Raw genomic sequence first — 18,907 nt, forward strand, 5'->3', positions numbered from 1 at the left:
CGCCGGGTCAGGGCGGGGAGGCGCGCCGGGCGCACACCCGGTGAACTCCGGGCGGAGTCGGCCGCGCTCCCGCCCGGGGAGCAGCGTACCCGCCACCCGAGGCCCGGGCGCCCTCGCTCACCTCGCTGACTCCATCCTATTTCCACCCCCAGCCCTGCCCTCCGCCCCCCCCCCCGCCCCCCCGGGTCCCGCGTCCCTCCGGGCCAGGCCAGCCGGGGCCCACTGCGCCCTACCCAGCCTGCTGATTGGCCACCCGGGGCCTGCCCCGTGTCCATAAATACGTGGTCCCTGGGCATGGAGCATGGAGAGGGACAGGAGGACAGCGCGGCGCCGCGCAGCATCCCTCTGCCCTCATTGACACCTCCACTCCGCGGCTCCGGACCTGGAAGGCAGCCTCGCAGCCCCACAGGCGGACCCACACCCCTTCCTTTCCCCTTCCAAGAGACACCCGGCCCCCGGAGGCACTCCTCCAGCGGGTCCCCGCGCCCTGAGGCCGCCGCGCCGGGCAGCGCCGAGCATCCTTGCCGCGGTCCTCTCTGCTCCCCTTTCCTCCGCCGCCCCCTGCGTCACGCCTGCTGGCCCTCTTCGCCCTTCTCCCCAGAATCGTCACCCCCCCCCCCCGATCCCGCTCGCGCCTCTTTAACAAAGTCGTGCTTCCCGGTCCCCGCGCGTTCCCACGCGCCAGGTGTCCCCCGCTGCCATGAGCTCCCCCATCGGCAAGAGCCGCTCCCTTGCCGCCGTCCTCCAACAGCTGCGCCACCTGGGGCAGCCCCCCAGAGCCGTGACGTCTGCGGCGTGCGCGCCCCCTCGGCCGCGGGAGGTGCCCCTCTGCCCGGTGATGGAAGGCGGCGAGGCGCAGGACGCGGCCGCCCTGCCGGGTCCCACCAACTGGCCGCTGCTGGGCAGCCTGCCGGAGATTCTCTGGAAAGGGGGGCTCAAGAAACAGCACGACACGCTGGTAAATGCCTCGTCGGGCCCCAATTCCCTCTCCCCTCTCTGCCCCGCGCCCCAAACCCTCCCCGAGACGCGCGGCCGGGGCGCACGGGGCGCTCCGGCGTCGCGGCAGCGGCGGGGGCCCCGGGAGGAAGGAGGCGGGAGGAGGGAGACGCGCTCCCGGGACTGCTCTGGGGTGGGGGACGCGCGCTGACCCGGCCCTGGCCTCCGCTGCAGGCCGAGTACCACCGGAAATACGGCAAGATTTTCCGCATGAAGTTGGGTTCCTTCGACTCGGTGCACCTGGGCTCGCCGTGCCTGCTGGAAGCGCTGTACCGCACGGAGAGCGCGTACCCCCAGCGGCTGGAGATCAAGCCCTGGAAAGCCTATCGGGACTACCGCCGGGAGGGCTACGGGCTGCTGATCCTGTGAGTCCGGGCGGCGGCTGGAAGCTGGGAGGGGGTTCTCCGCAGGGTCCCCTTCCTACGCAGCGGGGCACGAAAGCCCCCACCAGGCGCAGTCTCCAACTCCTGCCTGCATCAGAACGGGTTGCACACAACTGTCCTGCGCGCCCAACACCTGCGTCGTCTCTGGCAAGTGGGCAGGGCCATGCCTTTCCGTCCAAGAAAGCCCAAAAGGGTTCTACAAATAGCGGGGTTCAGACTTTGGGGCCAGACGAGGTCGTGAAGTCAGCGTGCCAGGCCAACCTATTCTATACAAAATTATCCCTTACAGTTCTCTGTATTCCCCTTCTCTGAGCTCAAACGCCAGAAATTGACTTCTTTGGCTTTTGACAGTTACCTTTTTTTTTTTTTTTTTCTGGAGGGGAATGGGGGGTTATGACCCAGATCTAGTCAGAAAGGTGAGGTTCAGGGGCGTCAGGGTTGCATTGTAGGTAAGTAAAGGCCATAATGTGGTGAGATTCCTCTGCTTTTAATGGTTAGCATTTAACAGGTTAGCGCGTTTGGGTTTTTTTTTTTTTTTTTTTTAATCCCTAATAGTTGTATTTTGGAGGATAATATATTTACTGGAATTAAAAGCCATAGTTATGCGTGGTGCATCAGAGGCTGTGCCGTCTGCTCTGGGATGAGGGAAAAAGGTGGATGATAAGCATGAGAGAGAGGGATAGAGTATCCCAAGCAGACTCCACACCGCCAGCATGGAGCCTGATGCCGGGCTCAAACTCACAAACCATGAGATCATGACCTGAGCTGAAGTCGAGAGTGGGTCGCTTAAGCGACTGAGCCACCCAGGAATGTGACTTTCAACCCGAGTCAGTGACTAAGAGAAACCAACGTTGTTCTCAAACAGATCTGGGTTACTGGCGAAGGGAATGTTCAGGTATCTACTCTTACTGCTGAGAATTGAGGTACCTGGCCTCCCAAATCAACCCCCGCAAGGGCACCTCAAAAGGCCCGAGCCCGTATTATCTGGACTTCACCTTTCTGGTGTAATCTTACGTGGAGAGGAGAGGTGCTTTTTCACCCCGTTGTGAAACCAGCCCCCAGTGTTCCAATGTGCATATTCTCTAGATAGTTCTTAGCAGGAGTCTCAGTGCTTATTTGATTATTTAGTTCACACAATTCCAGCACTGGAGGTGTCTTTGCTGCTCCCTTCTTTTCTTTGCAATTTGCTCTATGTATAATTTTGCTTCTCTCCCAGGGAAGGAGAAGACTGGCAGAGAGTTCGGAGTGCCTTCCAGAAGAAACTAATGAAACCAGTGGAAATTATGAAGCTGGACAACAAAATCAATGAGGTTTGCAGGCTGGGGGCACCTTCCCTGGGCCTCCTGGGGAGGGAGAGATGTCTACGAAACTTTAAGTCATAGCTACAAAGTACAGGCAGTTTGGATGGTTCAGGGGTCTCCCTTTACTCCTCGCTGTCTACTTCCTTCTCCGCCAAAACCTTACTCCTTCTTCCTTCACTCTTTTGCAAAGTAACATCTCAGTGAGGGAACGATTACCAGCAGAGACTCTGGTATTCCGGTCTTGGATTTGAACCTCAGCCCTCCACCCTCTGGCCCTGTAAACTGACTATACCCTTAACTTCCCTAAGCTTCACTCTCCCACTCTATAAACTGGGCCTCGCAGGATTAAATGAGATAATGCTTATAAAATTCCTAGGTCGTGCCATTTAAGCTGGGTTTTGCAGGATGAGTAGGAGTCTTCAAGCCAGAGCAAGTGTAGAAAGGCGTTCAGGCAGAAAGAATAGCTTGCTGAAAATAGTCAGATGACATTATGTGTTCAGGAAATAGTACGTTCGGTGCAGCAGAGATGAGGCTGTCTGTGCAATGATGCTGGACAGAGGGCAGCTCTTAACAATGTTTTTGTACCGTGATAAGGCATTTAGACATTGTCCCTTAGTTAACAAGGGCCAAAGAGGGAGGGATTTAAGCATACAGTAATCTCTTTACTCCTGTTCACTTTGGGTGTTTATTTGGAACTGAACTTGGACCCAGAAAGGATCATATAGGTGCAAGAGTGCCAACCCAGGAGGTTTCAGGGACCAGGCAATGAATATAAATGTATAAGGAAGGCCCAGCAGGGATTTTTGCAAACAGGATAGGGCATGCCCTTTCTAGGAGGGACAGCTGCCCCATTCCAGCAAATGACTGTCACATGGGGATGCGGACCTAGTGGCTCCAGATTTTATCATTATTATTATTTTTTGGCTAAGTGGTGAAAATTCCATATGTTGATGAGAAATTTCTGGATTTTGGGGGGGAAACAAATGCAAAGTACTTTTTAATGCACTAAGTGGACAAATTCACAATGCCCGTGGGTGGGCTTGGTACTCACACATACCTTGTTCCAGGCCCCAGCATGGCCGCTTTGTAGCCACGTGTCCAAGGGCGAGTGCCTTAGCCTCACTGGAAGCCCATTCTCTTGTCTGTTTCTGCGGGAAATGGAAGGAAGATCGTATTTCCTACCTCACAGAGTTGTGGGGATCCGCTAACATAGCACGCTTCAGGCACTGCTTGGTACTATACGAGCCTTGTAAAATGTGAGGCTTTAGTCATCAAAAACCCTGATTTGGGGGGTGCCTGGGTGGCTCAGTCTGTTAAGTGTCCAGCTTGGGCTCAGGTCATGATCTCACGGTTCGGGAGTGCAAGCCCCACATGGAGCTCTCTGTTGTCAGTGCAGAGCTTGCTTTGGATCCTCTGTTCCCCCCTCTCTCTCTCTCTGCCCCTCCCCTTCTTGTTCTCTCTCTCTCTCTCTCTCTCTCTTTCTCATAAATAAATAAACACTTAAAACAAATCCTGATTTTGGCCACTGGCATCTAGAGCTCTTACATAACATGTCCCAGGTCACAGAGCTATTTAGCAAAGGAGCTGTGTCTAGAATTTGCAGATTTTTCTGGTCCCAAGTTCAAAACGCTTAACACGACGCCAGCTAGTAAGGAGATATTTGCTGGCCCAGGTATGGAGGCAGCAAACCTCATAGGGCTTGGGGTGTTGTGACAACTTGGTTGATTCCCCATTCCGATTAGAAGAAATGTTTTCCTTTTCTTAAATTTAGATCAAGAGCTGAAACCTAAGATTTTGGGTGGTTGCGGGAAAAGCTGAGAAAATAACCCAGGACGAGGTTGTTAGGGCAGGAGGTGAGCCCCCGCGGGAGAATATGTAATTAGTGTTGCTTCATAATGAATAACGTTATAAGCAGTGAATATACAAGGTAACAAACCCCGAAGTCAGCGTACTGAGCTTTTAACCTTTTGTTTTCCTTTAATGATTGAAATGTGTCTTTTGTGGTTTCTTCCTTTAAGGTCTTGGCTGATTTTATGGGTAGAATAGATGAGCTCTGTGATGAGAGAGGCCGCATTGAAGGCTTATACAGCGAACTGAACAAATGGTCATTTGAAAGTAAGTTTGTCAGGGTACCTGGGTGGCCCAGGCGGTTAGGCGGCTGACTCTTAATCTCCACTTAGTTCTTGATCTCAGGGTTGTGAGTTCAAGCCCCGAGTTGGGCTCTGCACTGGGCGCCAAGCCTACTTAAAAAACGAAAGTAAGTTGCCTTTGCCGACTTGTTCATTTGATTTTCCGAGGGATTTTGAGGCTAAAACGTGGCTCTGAGGATAGTTCCTCTATAACCACGTACTGTTGCTGACAAAGAAGGGCCACCTGCACAGTCTTTTGTGCTCTCGGGCACTTAAGTTATGCTTTGCACTATAGGTTGTTCATACAGTCATTCAACAAATATTTATTGAACACCTGCTATGTGCCGGGCACCGTGCTCGGTCCTAGAGATAGAGCAGCGAACAAAACAGGCGATGACCGGGCTCCCGTGGAGCTTAGGGTTTGGTAGGGGTGACAACCAACAAGTAAACACACTTTATTATATACTTTGCCAAGAGGTAAGGGTAAAGTATGCGATAAAGAACGGTAGTGCCTAGAGGAGGCAAGTCTGCTTTGGTTAAGGCGACAGTCGAGGTGACACCTAAAAGAACAAGCCACAGGGCATCTGTGGGAAGATTATTGCAGACTGTGGAGACAGGCAGGGCACATCCCCCTGCGAAGGAAGCATGGGCGATGCGTCCGAGGCTCTGAGTGGGTGGGTGGGTGGGGGAAGGGAAGGAGGAGCTGAGGAGAACCAAGCCAGGGGCCGGAGGTCTCAGCCAGAACTCGGGCTTTCAGTTCAAGTCTGATGGTGAGCTATGGAGCATTCCAAACAGAAGCTGGGGATGATCCCTTTCTTCAGGGAACCCTCAGGGAATAGCAAGCAGGGCTCTGCCTGGCCCAGGAAGCTGCCCAGGGGCGAGAGGCAAGGAAACACTTCTTATAGAGTGGGCAGGCACCTGACCGAGGAAGTTCAAGGCTGTGGGAGAATCCGAAGGGCTGCATCAGCTGAGGTTGGTCATGGCCCTGGTGCCGTATCAGCTAAGTCCTGGAAGATGAGTAGGAATTCACCAAGTGAAGGTGAATGAAGGAGCAAAGGAAGAACAGGAAGGCGTTCAGAATGATGGGAGCGTGTCCCGCAAGGGAGGGGCACTGCGAGGGCAGAGGATGGGAGGAAGGCAGCAGCCGACCCCTGTGAACCAGGGATGGGAATTCGGTTTTGAGCACGGGGGCACCTGGAAGTGATGTTCTACGAAGGGTTTTTAGCAGAGGGTGGCTTGGGCTGATGTGCTGGAAGGATCGCTCTGGATGCTACTGTGAGGGATCGGAGAGGGCACCCCGGGAGGGAGGCTTTTGTCATGACCTGTCTCCCCCATCAGCTCAGCCTCACTTTAAATTTTTTTGTTTACATTTATTTATTTTTGAGAAACAGAGTGAGACAAAGTGTGAGTGGGGGAGGGGCAGAGAGAGAAGGAGACGCAGAGTCCGAAGCAGGCTCCGGGCTCTGAGCCGTCCGCACAAAGACCGACGTGGGGCTCGAACCCACGAACCGTGAGATCATGACCTGAGCCGAAGTCGGATGCTCAACCGACTGAGCCACCCAGGCGCCCCTCAGCCTCACTTTAAAGCTGCAGCCCACCCGACTATGTTAGCACATTAGAAAACACCATGCAAAGAAGAAACCCGCAGAAGGTGTTAAGGGGAAGAGGACAGGAAAAAGTGAAGGGATGATTACAGAGGAGGAAAGGGAGTGTATATTTTGGAAACTGTCCACTGGAAATACCCAAATGAAGGAGTATCAAATGCATGTCTTTGCAAGTCAAAGAAGATGTGACCATGGTGGTTTAAGAATTATTGTCTAGCGTTATGAGAAGTCTCGAGGAAGGCAGTCCACGGCCGGCACACAACTGATGTCACTGGGGACCCTTTCTATCTTTTTGCTCATCCATCCTTTTTTTTTTTTTAATGTTTTTTTTTTTTTAATTTATTTTTGAGACAGAGAGAGACAGAGGGTGAGCAGGGGAGGGGCAGAGAGAGAGGGAAACACAGAATCGGAAGCCGGCTCCAGGCTCCGAGCCGTCAGCCCAGAGCCCGACGCAGGGCTCGAACCCATGAACCGTGAGATCATGACCTGAGCCGAAGTCGGACGCTTAACCGACGGAGCCACCCAGGCGCCCCTTGTTCATCCATCCTTATTGGCTTGTTGCAAAATGGCTACTGCCTCTCCTGGTCTCCCCTCTGCCTTCTAGGCAAAAAGAGGAAGGAAAGAGGGAAGAGTTAAGCCAAGCGCACTTGCTCCTTTTATCAAGAAAGTGAAAGTATTTCCTTTAAGCCTCCCTGGCCACGCCCGTTGGCTTCTCAGGCTGCTACCGGAAGCCTGGGAAGTCAGGGCACGTGATTGACACCAGGGTCTTAGATCAATCCAGATTGTTACCCGAGAACTGATATGTTGACACCCTAAATAAAATCGGGGTTCTCTTAGGAAAGAAACGGGGGAGAATGAGTACGGGTAGGCCGTGAACAATGACTGCTATGCATGCTATCCGGGACAAACTCTGACAAAAGCCAGACATTGAAGGACAGATTCATTCGTGTATAAAAATGGTTACGTTTTCACCGCGGCATTTCTGACCAGGAGGTTCTGCAGGGGTTGGGTCATGGGGCGTGGAGACAGCTTCTGGAAAGTGGGAAAAGTATCACCATGCCCCTTTCTCCCAGACTTTCTACCTTTCCTCTGTTCTTTGAAAAGACCTCACTTTCACAAAAGACGGAATCGTGCCTTCAGTAGCCAGCTACTTGGAGACCCCAGTATTGCTGCGATTGTGTGACTGTTGGTTGTTTTTAAATAACAGGCATCTGCCTTGTGCTCTATGAGAAGAGATTTGGACTCCTTCAGGAGAATGCAGGAGATGAAGCTTTGAACTTCATCACGGCCATCAAAACAGTAAGCATCGCCTTGAGGAGCACAATTTTCCTGATTTGCAGAATTTCACAAACGCGTCGTGTTTCCCCAGGAGTAGCACACACACGTTATTTTGTCACAATAGTCAAGTGTTAATTTCAAGGTGTTATGTGTTTTCATGGATGGATGGGCATGGATGGTCATGAACCAGGAAGCATGCTACATCATGGTTTAGGCAAGTTTAAGTAGGTGTTTCAGTTGAAGGTCAGTGGGTGGGAGTCCTATTTCAAAAAGAGTCTGACCTTTTTCAGATGTAAAATTTTTGAATCCTTAGGTCACAGGGGGATGTAGAGATACTGTGAAGCTGGTACAGAAATGGGTGAAGTTTGGAAATCATTGGAAATTGAAGTCAATAAGAAAGTGATGGTTTTCCTTTTTCCTTCTTGTTTAAAATATTTAGGTCATAGAATCAATTTTTTTTAATGTTTATTTATTTTCGAGAGGGGGGCACATCCAATGGCAAATCGTCCCAAAGATTGTTTTCAATGTGCTATGGGGCCCAGGGGAGGGTTCCACCCCCAGAGTTGGTGGGAGAGGCCTGGGGGGTGGAGTGGGGGGAGTGGGGCCTTTGAGTTCCTGCCTTTCTGGAAGCACGGGGTGCGGGGTGTGGAGAACGCTCCTCTTCCGGTGAGGCGGTTGTCTTGGAGACAAGGGGAATCCAGAATGAAAAGGCGTTGCATTCCCCACAGATGATGAGCATGTTTGGGAGGATGATGGTGACCCCAGTTGAGCTGCACAGGAGCCTCAATACCAAGGTCTGGCAGGCCCATACGCAGGCCTGGGACACCATCTTCCGATCAGGTAATGGGGCCACACACACCGGGGATCCCTGTCTCTGGAGCCTCTGCCAGAAGGTCTGGAATGATCCCGATGGAATTTGCTCCTCCTGATTCTTATGGGCTTTGCAGTCACGAGTTTAGAATCTTCCCGGTGTGGACAAATTCTAAGGAAAAGGCACATGGCAGCTTTCTGCAGTTTCTGGGAACTCGAAGCAGTTAAAAACAAGAGCTTTGGAGTCAGATAGGTGGATTCAAACCCAGCTCTGCCACTGGTGTAGTGGGTGGACCACATGTGCTCTCTCTCTTTCCTCCTCAGTAGTCTTGTGTCTCAAATGGGCTAATAGTAACAATGCCTACCTCACTGCAACCGTTTCTAGGTCTAATGTAGATACGGTCAAAACCTGGCTTCTCACAATACCCAGTGGGTCCGAGCTGTTTCTGCTACATTATGAGGGGAATATTGATGCTGAATATTGTCCAATGAGTATCTCTGTGCTTACCAATATGTACCAGTAGGAGGTCCCGTATCCTATCATACCATGCTGTGTATTCTATACACACACATAAACATATCCTCATTGAATCGTCACCAAAACCCCTATAAGGTAGGTCCTCCTACTAGCCCTGAGTGACAGAACTGAGACATAAAGAACTAACTTTCTGGCCAGGGTGTGAAGCCAGAGAGAAGGGCTCCCACAGCCCAGACTCTAACTGCTGCACCGCTTATGGCCCTTGTTACTGTTGCCAACCTCACCATTATTATTATCCTGGTGGTGGCTGGCACGGTAGACTGAAGGGAGAGAGACGCGTGCCTAGAATGTTCTTTACAAACGTTAGAAGTTTCTACTACTGTCGTCAGCATGCACGGACACGGCAGTGTGTGTGTGTGTGTGTGTGTGTGTGTGTGTGTGTGTGTTTGATTACACTGGGGACGGTTCTCTCCTCCTCTATGGCCCAGATTTGGGAGCTCAAGTCCCACTACCTGCATTCGTGACCAAACTGGCTAGACGCCTGGATCTGGGTACGAGTTCTGATTCCGAGAGTGGACCTGAGTCCCACCTCTATCTCACGATGGTCTCTTCCACACTCTAAGCTTTTAAACTCAAACTGTGACCTGTAGGCTACCGGTGGTAGCAGCACCTGGGAGCTTGTTAGAAATGCAGATTTCCAGGCCCGCCCCAGACCCCCTGATCCCAAATCTGCATTGTAAGAAGATGCCCAGGTGATTCTTGGGTATGTTAAGGTTTGACCCGCCCTGCTCACGCGGTCATCGATCAATTCTTGGCGACTTAACGATGAGGCAACATTAGCTCATTGGACACATTGTCAGTGTCCCTGCAAAGGCCCTGTAAGGTGTCATGGCGGGGATTTCGGCTGGGGTTCCCTCACGCTCGATCCTAATCTTCACCTCACTTCCCTTCCCTCTTCTCTTCTCCAATAGTCAAATCTTGCATCGACAGCCGGTTGGAGCACTATTCTGAGCAGCCCAGCAAGGATTTCCTTTGTGATATTTATCTCCACAATCAGCTTTCCAGGAAAGAACTGTATGCAGCTGTCACAGAGCTCCAACTGGCTGCAGTAGAAACGGTAAGGGCTTGATTTTCCTTTGGTGAATGGTCCAGAAAATCTTCTCGTGATGCATTTTATTTATTTATTTTTTTAACGTTTTATTTATTTTTGAGACAGAGAGAGACAGAGCATGAATGGGGGAGGGTCAGAGAGAGAGGGAGACACAGAATCTGAAGCAGGCTCCGGGCTCTGAGACGTCAGCCCAGAGCCTGACGTGGGGCTCGAACTCACGGACCGTGAGATCGTGACCTGAGCTGAAGTCGGACGCTTAACCGACTGAGCCACCCAGGCGCCCCAATCGTGATGCATTTTAAAGAGGCATTCAACTCTCTCATTCCACAAGGATTAACTGAGCACTAGTCTAGCAAAAGGGTGCGAGAGACCCAGTGCACAGCCTTGGTCCTTAAACTTGTGACGGGAGGTGAATTCATGTGCTCTATAGCGGAGAAAATCCGTGCGCCCTGTGACAAATACATACACTCTCTGGGAATTCAGAAGCAGTAAAATTCCACACCATAGAAAGATAGGTCATCTAGGTTTTTCTTTTTCTTATTCTTTGATAATCTAGATTTTTAAAAAAACTGAACGTATTCTTGAAGGTTGCGAATGTTACCCCAAAGTGCCTGACTGTGGTTGTTACTCTAAAAATATTGCAATGCTCTCTACCAGTCCAATATTTTTTCTTTTTATAAAGTTCATGTATTTATTTGGAGGGAGGGGGGCAGAAACAGTGGGACAGAAGATCCCAAGCGCCCTCCAGGCTATCAGCGCAGAGCCCGACATGAGGGTCGAACTCATGAACCTGAGCTGAGATCATGTCCTGAGCCGAAACCAAGGGCGAGACACTTAACCGACTGAGCCACCCAGACACCCTGACTTTTTCTGATTTAAAGCTTAAAAGGAGTGAGTCAGGGGAAACTTGATTTCACCTTGCATGAAACAGCTAATTTTAAATGCCCAAATTCTGTCCCCATGTGCTTGATAGCCATGGGAGTACCAAGCCAGACTCCAAATGCACATACTGTCCGGGTGGGTTTGATTATCCTTGATCCGTTTTTTTGAGCTCTCACTGGTGGGATGCATGTTAATATTCCTCGTGACCCAACGTTTCATGCACCTGTAATCTCTAAGAAGAATGGGTCCTGCTTCATTTCTTTTCCGTATTTCCCGTTTCTTTAGTGTCTCTTGTCCACAGAAAACGTAGGGGTTTCTACCTCAGGAGGAACAGCAAAGTTGTAATTTCTCCTCATGCCCCAGAAGGCTTTGAAAGGGGGAAATTCATTTCAGCTCACTTTCATACTGAGTCACTTACCCTAAGAGGATCCTTGGAGGGGTAGAAGTAAAGCCTCACCCTTTATCTTTTGTGTTCAACTGGAATGTGAGCTCCAAGGGCAATGACTTGGTTTTGGACCTGCTGTATTCCCAGGATGTAGAACAGCACTTTGCATATAGTAGGTGCTCAACAAATACTTGGTGAATCAATGAAAAGACGCAGAAACCAAGTGCCCGCTCTGGGCCAGGTGCTGTTCTAGGTGCTTGAAGGAACACCATGAACCAGAGACAAAGGTCTTGGCCTTCGTGGAACTTAACCACTAGCAGGGAAGACCAACCAGACACACGTAAAGAAATAAATATGATCATATCAAATAGTGGTAGGAGATACGGAGGAAACCATCAGAGTAAGGGGATAGAAGGGGAGGGCAGGGTACCCTCTCTGGGGAAGTGATACGGGAGCTAACGGAAATGGTGACAGGGAGCCAGCCATGGGAGGATCTGGGGGAAGAGTCCTCCCGGTAGAGGAAATAGCATGTGCAAAGGGTCTGGAGCAGCAAAAGCATTGGAGCTGGAGACCTAGCAAATGTGGTCAAGTTGACATTGCAGAAGTCCAGGGGCCGTGTTAGCCAGCAGCCTTAGTAAACCATTCAGATTTTATGACACCTGTGATGGAAACATCTCAGGGCGTTATAAACAGGGGAGTAGCCTGATGGAATTTATGTCTTGAAAAGAGGGCTCGGGCTGGTGGGGTGGAAGGTGCACTCAGCGTAGGAAGAGTGGAAGCAGGGAAACGAGCTACGCGATGGATCTCCTCCACGGAGGTCAGGCCGGGATACTTAGGGCCTGTGAGGTCTCCCAGGGCCCTCCCCCCTCGATTCAGCCCCTGCAGTTACCCAAAAAGGCCCCGGCTGTCTTGCAAGGCTTTGGCGAAAGCTACAATCATTTGTCTTCTGGAAACTCTATTTGGTACTTGCGGTAAGGGACCCGCTGATATGGTTAAATGTTTCTTTTTTAGTCCTGGCAATTCTGGAAGTCACTTTTGGAAAATCAGAGAAATTTGAAAGTGTATCTAATTTGGTGGCTACGCCCTCTTCCTGTTTTGTAAATTGGACTCTTGTAATAATGCCCGCCAGGGTTTGTTTGCATCTGAGGCCACCGGTCTTCCCATGAAGAAGGTTTGCCTTGGAGGCATCTTCTTCCCAAAATAGTAAATACCATTGGCTCCGAATCGTCTCGCACTTTGCTCATTTGTGTGAGTGGCACATGCAATTGGCAGAAGATCTTCGTGTCTGCAATGACCGTTTTTACAGGAATATTTGGCTTATGTTAAGTAAGAAAATAAAAATAAAATAAGGACCTAAAAACAAATACATATGACTACCGGTGGTGAATATCATGAAGCTGAAAGCTATGCTGGCTATTTCTGCCCATATTTTTTCTCTTCTTGTTGCCTTTGGAAAGGAAGTAAAACACTCCACTTAAGGGACCATGAGCCTGTGTCAGAAACTGTGGCTGGTTCCTTGAAATACTCAACGTGATGCTAGAATTTCTTTTTTTTCTTCTTTTTTTTTTTTTTTTTTTTTTTTTAACATTTTTTATCTATTTTTGGGACAGAGAGAGACAGAGCATGAACGGGGGAGGGGCAGAGAGAGAGGGAGACACAGAATCGGAAACAGGCTCCAGGCTCCGAGCCATCAGCCCAGAGCCTGACGCGGGGCTCGAACTCACGGACCGCGAGATCGTGACCTGGCTGAAGTCGGACGCTTAACCGACTGCGCCACCCAGGCGCCCCAGAATTTCTTATTTTGCTATTGGCCCCCTCCTGCAAGGGTTCTGTGCATGTGGCTGAAACTCTGGGTGTCACAGATTCAATTCCAGAAATGCATTTTTTCGTGCGCATTTGCACTGTAAAATTAAAAAGAAAAAAAGACTCATTAGCAAAGCTGCTAGGATCCCCATCCCTCTCTCGCCACTGAAGTTTTCTCTCCATTTTCTATTTTAAAAATGTTTAATTAAATGTTTTCCTTATTTTGACATAATCATAGATTCACATGCAGTTCTTTTTTTAAAGTAATATTTATTTTATTCGGGGGGCAGAATGCAAGTGGGGGAGGGGCAGAGAGAGGGGGACAGAGGATCTGAGGTAGGCTGTGTGCTGACAGGCTCACAGCAGTGAGCCCTATGCGGGGCTCAAACTCATGAACCCATGAGATCATGACCTGAGCTGAAGTCGGATGCTCAACCAACTGAGCCACCCAGGCACCCCTCACATGCAGTTCTAAGAAAAAATAGAGAGGAGTCCCTTGGACCCTTCACTGACTGACTTTCCCCCAGTGGTAACATCTTACAACAATAAAACCTTATCGCAACCCGGAAATTGATGTGGAGACAGTCCTACCAGCCTGCTTTCCTTTCACCAGTTCTACAGGCGTTCATTTGTGTTCAAACAGTTTTTGAATCAAACTATATTTTAAGTGTCCCAATGCAGCTGATTATTTAAGGAGTCTATCTTGATTCCCGCTGCTATCCTTAATTGGCATAGTTTATAAAACAAATCTGAATTTTCACATCCTGTATTGTTTACTGCACAGCGAATAGGGACACGTGAAAAGGCGTCATGAATGCATTTGCAAAGCAAGGTGCTAGGCATCAGCTTGTATTCAGCTCATGACGGTTTTAAGGCAGTTTATTTGCAGAAACTCAAGTTTACAAGTTTATGTCCCTTTGGTTTTCAGACGGCAAACAGCTTAATGTGGATTCTCTACAATTTATCCCGTAATCCCCGTGTGCAACAAAAGCTTCTGAAGGAAATTCAGAGTGTATTGCCTGAGAATCAGATGCCACGGGCAGAGGATTTGAGGAATATGCCGTATTTAAAAGCCTGCCTGAAAGAATCCATGAGGTGAGAATACATGGGGAAGCCAAGAAGAATATTCTAGGAAGCCGTTCTCTTAAATACACAGTCAGGGTCTCCGCACCCACAGACAGCACCCACAGTTGATTCAGAAACATTTGTCAAACTGCAAAAAAAAGAGCCTTCAGATCATATGACCATATTCTTTTTCTGTTACTCATTTCCTAAATCATTTGGGCACATTCTACTAAAATTTGGGAAAGTCGGTGTCCTCTCCTTTAAATCAGTAATAATAATAATAATAATAATAATAATAATAATAATCTCATGAATGCTATAAGCACTAATTAAGATCAGGGCATAATTGAAGGCTATGAAAAGAGGTTGAGCGAGGGAACCGTATTATTATTTGATAAGACAAAGAGACATCTTTGTTTTTGAGCCTCTGGTATAAAATGTTCTGTGAAAATTATGGTTCCACCCTTTCTGGAAAACAAAACTCACAACATGTCAGCATTAGAAACAAACAGCTTTCGCTTCAGGAAGGGCAGATGGGAGAACACCAGGACAAATCAAGCTGAAGCGTGACACATAAAAAACACACGTTTGAAGTCCAGACTGAAACAGAAAACCACTTTTGACAGCTACTAAGCAGTGACTGGGGAGTTAACCAACACGATAAAAACAAGGGGTTCAAACAGGAGGTATAAATATCAGGAAGAAAGAGACTGAACTTTACGAGAGTTGTGATCACGCTCCCTTTTTGGGTACGAACTTATGCAGGAATTATCGATTTAACCAGAGTCTGCATTTTCTTCGACACTTGATCTAGAAGTGGGTCTGTGCTCACCTTTACACCTTTAATTTTGTTTTTTCAGGCTGACCCCAAGTGTACCATTTACAACCCGGACTCTTGACAAAGCTACGGTTCTGGGTGAATATGCTTTACCCAAAGGAGTAAGTAGCATTTGCTCTTAAAGAGCTTTGAAAGATACACTTCATCAGATCTCCATAAACACCTGTCCTGGGAGAGCATTCATTTTGGAAATATGTATATTTTAGGATGTAGTTGACGTGTTGCATCGTACGGTGTTAAGATGAATGTTTCGGGGACTCAGAGACCTAGATTTCAAGTATCGCCTTGAGTGAGTTACATAACCTCTGAGCCTCAGCTTTCTCATCTGTAAAATGGGGATAATAATGGAACGTACCCCCTGGGGTTGGTGAGAGTGTGATGCAACATTTTAAAGTTCTTTACCGGTTTATCGCCTGGTACATTTCTCGTACTAAACACAGTCTGCCAGTCACCATATTATAAACTCGGGGGTTGCTTTTACATTTTAAGGTGATCACTTCTGTAAACTTTGCTCTTCACATGTTTTCTTCTAGTGATTTTTAAGTGCTTTTGTGTTTCTGTGTGTTTTTAGACAGTGTTGATGCTCAATACCCAGGTGTTGGGATCCAATGAAGAAAATTTTAAAGATTCCAGTCAGTTTAGGCCCGAACGGTGGCTTCAGGAGAAGAAAAAGATTAATCCTTTTGCGCATCTTCCGTTTGGTGTTGGGAAGAGAATGTGCATCGGTCGCCGACTGGCTGAGCTCCAGCTCCACTTGGCTCTGTGCTGGGTAAAACTCTGGTTCCTTTCTTCCTTCCTTTCTTTCTTTCTTTCTTCTTCCTTCCTTCCTTCCTTCCTTTCCTTCCTTCCTTCCTTCTTTCTTCTTTCTTTCTTTCTTTCCTTTCTTTTCTTTCTTTCTTTCTTTCCTTCCTCCTTTCTTTTTTCTTTCTTCCTTCCTTCCTTCCTTCCTTCCTTTCTTTCTTTTTTCTTTCCTTCCTTCCTTTCCTTCCTTCCTTCCTTCCTTCCTTCCTTCCTTCCTTCCTTCCTTCTTTTTCTTTTTTCTTTCTTTCTTTCTTTCTTTCTTCCTTTCTTTTTTCTTTCTTTCTTCTTTCTTTCTTCCTTCTTTCTTCCTTCCTTCCTTCCTTCCTTTTCTTCCTTCCTTCTTTCTTTTTTCTTTATTTCTTTCTTTCTTCTTTCTTTCTTTCTTCCTTCTTCCTTCCTTCCTTCTTTCTTTTTTCTTTCTTTCTTTCTTTCTTCCTTTCTTTTTTCTTTCTTTCTTTCTTCTTTCTTTCTTCCTTCTTTCTTCCTTCCTTCCTTTCTTTTTTCTTTCCTTCCTTCCTTCCTTTCCTTCCTTCCTTCCTTCCTTCCTTTCTTTCTTTCTTTTTTCTTTCCTTCCTTCCTTCCTTTCCTTCCTTCCTTCCTTCCTTCTTTCTTTTTTCTTTATTTCTTTCTTTCTTCTTTCTTTCTTTCTTCCTTCTTCCTTCCTTCCTTCCTTCTTTCTTTTTTCTTTCTTTCTTTCTTTCCTCCTTTCTTTTTTCTTTCTTTCTTTCTTCTTTCTTTCTTCCTTCTTTCTTCCTTCCTTCCTTCTTTCTTTTTTCTTTCTTTCTTTCTTTCTTTCCTCCTTTCTTTTTTCTTTCTTTCTTTCTTCTTTCTTTCTTCCTTCTTTCTTCCTTCCTTCCTTCCTTCCTTTTCTTTCTTTCTTTCTTTCCTTCCTTCTTTCTTTTTTCTTTCTTTCCTTCCTTCCTTCTTTCTTTTTTCTTTCTTTCTTTCTTTCTTCCTTTCTTTTTTCTTTCTTTCTTTCTTCTTTCTTTCTTCCTTCTTTCTTCCTTCCTTCCTTTCTTTTTTCTTTCCTTCCTTCCTTCCTTCCTTTCCTTCCTTCCTTCCTTCCTTCCTTTCTTTCTTTCTTTTTTCTTTCCTTCCTTCCTTCCTTTCCTTCCTTCCTTCCTTCCTTCTTTCTTTTTTCTTTATTTCTTTCTTTCTTCTTTCTTTCTTTCTTCCTTCTTCCTTCCTTCCTTCCTTCTTTCTTTTTTCTTTCTTTCTTTCTTTCCTCCTTTCTTTTTTCTTTCTTTCTTTCTTCTTTCTTTCTTCCTTCTTTCTTCCTTCCTTCCTTCTTTCTTTTTTCTTTCTTTCTTTCTTTCTTTCCTCCTTTCTTTTTTCTTTCTTTCTTTCTTCTTTCTTTCTTCCTTCTTTCTTCCTTCCTTCCTTCCTTCCTTTTCTTTCTTTCTTTCTTTCCTTCCTTCTTTCTTGTTTCTTTCTTTCCTTCTTTCTTCCTTCCTTTCTCTTTCTTTCTTTCTTCCTTCCTTTCTCTTTCTTTCTTTCTTTCTTTCCTTCTTTCTTTCCTTCCTTCCTCCTTTTTTCTTTCTTTCTTTCTTTCTTTCTTTCTTTCCTTCTTTCTTTCCTTCCTTCCTCCTTTCTTTTTTCTGTCTTTCTTTCTTTCTTTCTTTCTTTCCTTCCTTCCTTCCTTCCTTCTTTCTTCTTTCTTTCTTTCTTTCCTCCTTTCTTTTTTCTTTCTTCCTTCCTTCCTTCCTTCCTTTTCTTTCTTTCTTTCTTTCTTTCTTTCTTTCTTTCCTTCTTTCTTTTTCCTTCCTTCCTTCCTTCGTTCCTTCCTTCCTTTCCTTCCTTCCTTCCTTCTTTCTTTTTTCTTTCTTTCTTTCTTTCTTTCTTTCTTTCTTTCTTTCTTTCTCTTTAGTGTTTATTTATCTTTGAGAAGAGAGGGGCAGAGAGAGAGGGAGACACAGAATCGAAAGGAGGCTCTAGGCTCGGAGCTGTCAGGGCAGGGCCTGACGCAGGGCTCGAACTCACGAGCTGTGAGCCAAAGTCGGATGGTTAACCGACTGAAGCCCCTGCACTCTGATTTCTGCATTTGTGCTCTGTGCTGTTCCACCACCCAGGAGAAGAGGGGTAGCACTACCTTTTCTGTGTATGTGTGTTCCAGATCGTCCGCAAATACGACGTCGTGGCCACGGACGACAAGCCCGTGGAGATGCTGCACCTGGGTATTCTGGTACCCAGCCGGGAGCTCCCCATAGCCTTCTGCCGGCGGTAGGAGCCTCAGGTGAGCATCCGGGGTGCTGTGGACGACCAACGAGTGAGCTGAGCTCAGAGGTCAACCACACCTGGCTTTGAATCCCTGCTCACCACTGATTTGCGGGGTGACCTTGAGTAGTTTTCGGACCTGTCCGTGTCCATTTTCTTTTCATTTGTAAAGCGGGGACCGAAATTGTATCTCACTAGAAAGTTGGTATGATACTGAATTCTCAACTGAGCCGAAATCCTAGCATCAACTATGTGCTCAGTAAAGACAAGCTGCCGTTATGGGTTCCGTGTGTGAATAGCAGGGGTGGACAACCTTTTTCTGTAAAGGGCCGGGTGGCAGATATTTTAGGCTTTGCAGGCCACGAGGCCTCCCCCACGTCCCCTTCACCCTCTGCCTCGTAGCTCGGAAGCAGCCTCGCAGGATTCATCAACAAACAGGTGTGGCTGCTGTGTTCGTTTTCTATTGCTGCCGTTACAAATTACTAAAACAAATGAAATACAAATTGCTAACGCTTGTGTTAAATAATAAATGTATTCACTGAACGGATTTGGGGGTCAGAAATCCGACCCAGCTCTTACCAGGCTAAAGTCAAGGTACTAACAGGGCTATCTATATTCCTTTCTAGAGGTTCCAGGGGAGAATCCATTCTCTTGCTAATTTGGGTTCTTGGCAGGTTATTGCTGCTGGCAGAGGGCAGCTGGTCCCAGCTCCCGAGGCACCTGCGTTCCTTGGCTCATGGCCTCTTCCTCCTTTTTCAGAGCTAGTCAGAGAGGCCAAGTCCCTCTCCAGGCTTCCAGTCTCTCCTCCTTCTGTCATTCAGAACAATCT

The 18,907-nt window shown here is 47.7% G+C and overlaps 1 protein-coding gene across 1 annotated transcript; it reads left to right on the forward strand.

Moving 5' to 3' along the window:
- Positions 1-700: 700 nt before the first annotated feature.
- Positions 701-18,088, forward strand: LOC122214872 (1,25-dihydroxyvitamin D(3) 24-hydroxylase, mitochondrial). The gene is made up of 10 exons (XM_042930105.1): positions 701-958; positions 1,171-1,361; positions 2,596-2,689; positions 4,699-4,795; positions 7,621-7,712; positions 8,420-8,531; positions 9,951-10,096; positions 14,089-14,255; positions 15,086-15,164; positions 17,978-18,088. Exons 1-10 carry the CDS (start codon positions 701-703, stop codon positions 18,086-18,088), a joined length of 1,347 nt encoding a protein of 448 aa, XP_042786039.1.
- Positions 18,089-18,907: the final 819 nt, after the last annotated feature.

Source organism: Panthera leo, chromosome A3 (assembly GCF_018350215.1).
Source record: "Panthera leo isolate Ple1 chromosome A3, P.leo_Ple1_pat1.1, whole genome shotgun sequence".
In the NCBI taxonomy this organism is placed as follows: Eukaryota; Metazoa; Chordata; class Mammalia; order Carnivora; family Felidae; genus Panthera; species Panthera leo.

Excerpts from the sequence above, each read along its gene's own strand:
- LOC122214872 (XM_042930105.1), top strand. The coding sequence starts at position 701 with ATGAGCTCCCCCATCGGCAAGAGCCGCTCCCTTGCCGCCGTCCTCCAA. Across the intron at positions 4,796-7,620 it reads GAACAAATGGTCATTTGAAA|GCATCTGCCTTGTGCTCTAT; the intron begins GTAAGTTTGTCA and ends TTTAAATAACAG. Across the intron at positions 10,097-14,088 it reads AACTGGCTGCAGTAGAAACG|ACGGCAAACAGCTTAATGTG; the intron begins GTAAGGGCTTGA and ends TTTGGTTTTCAG.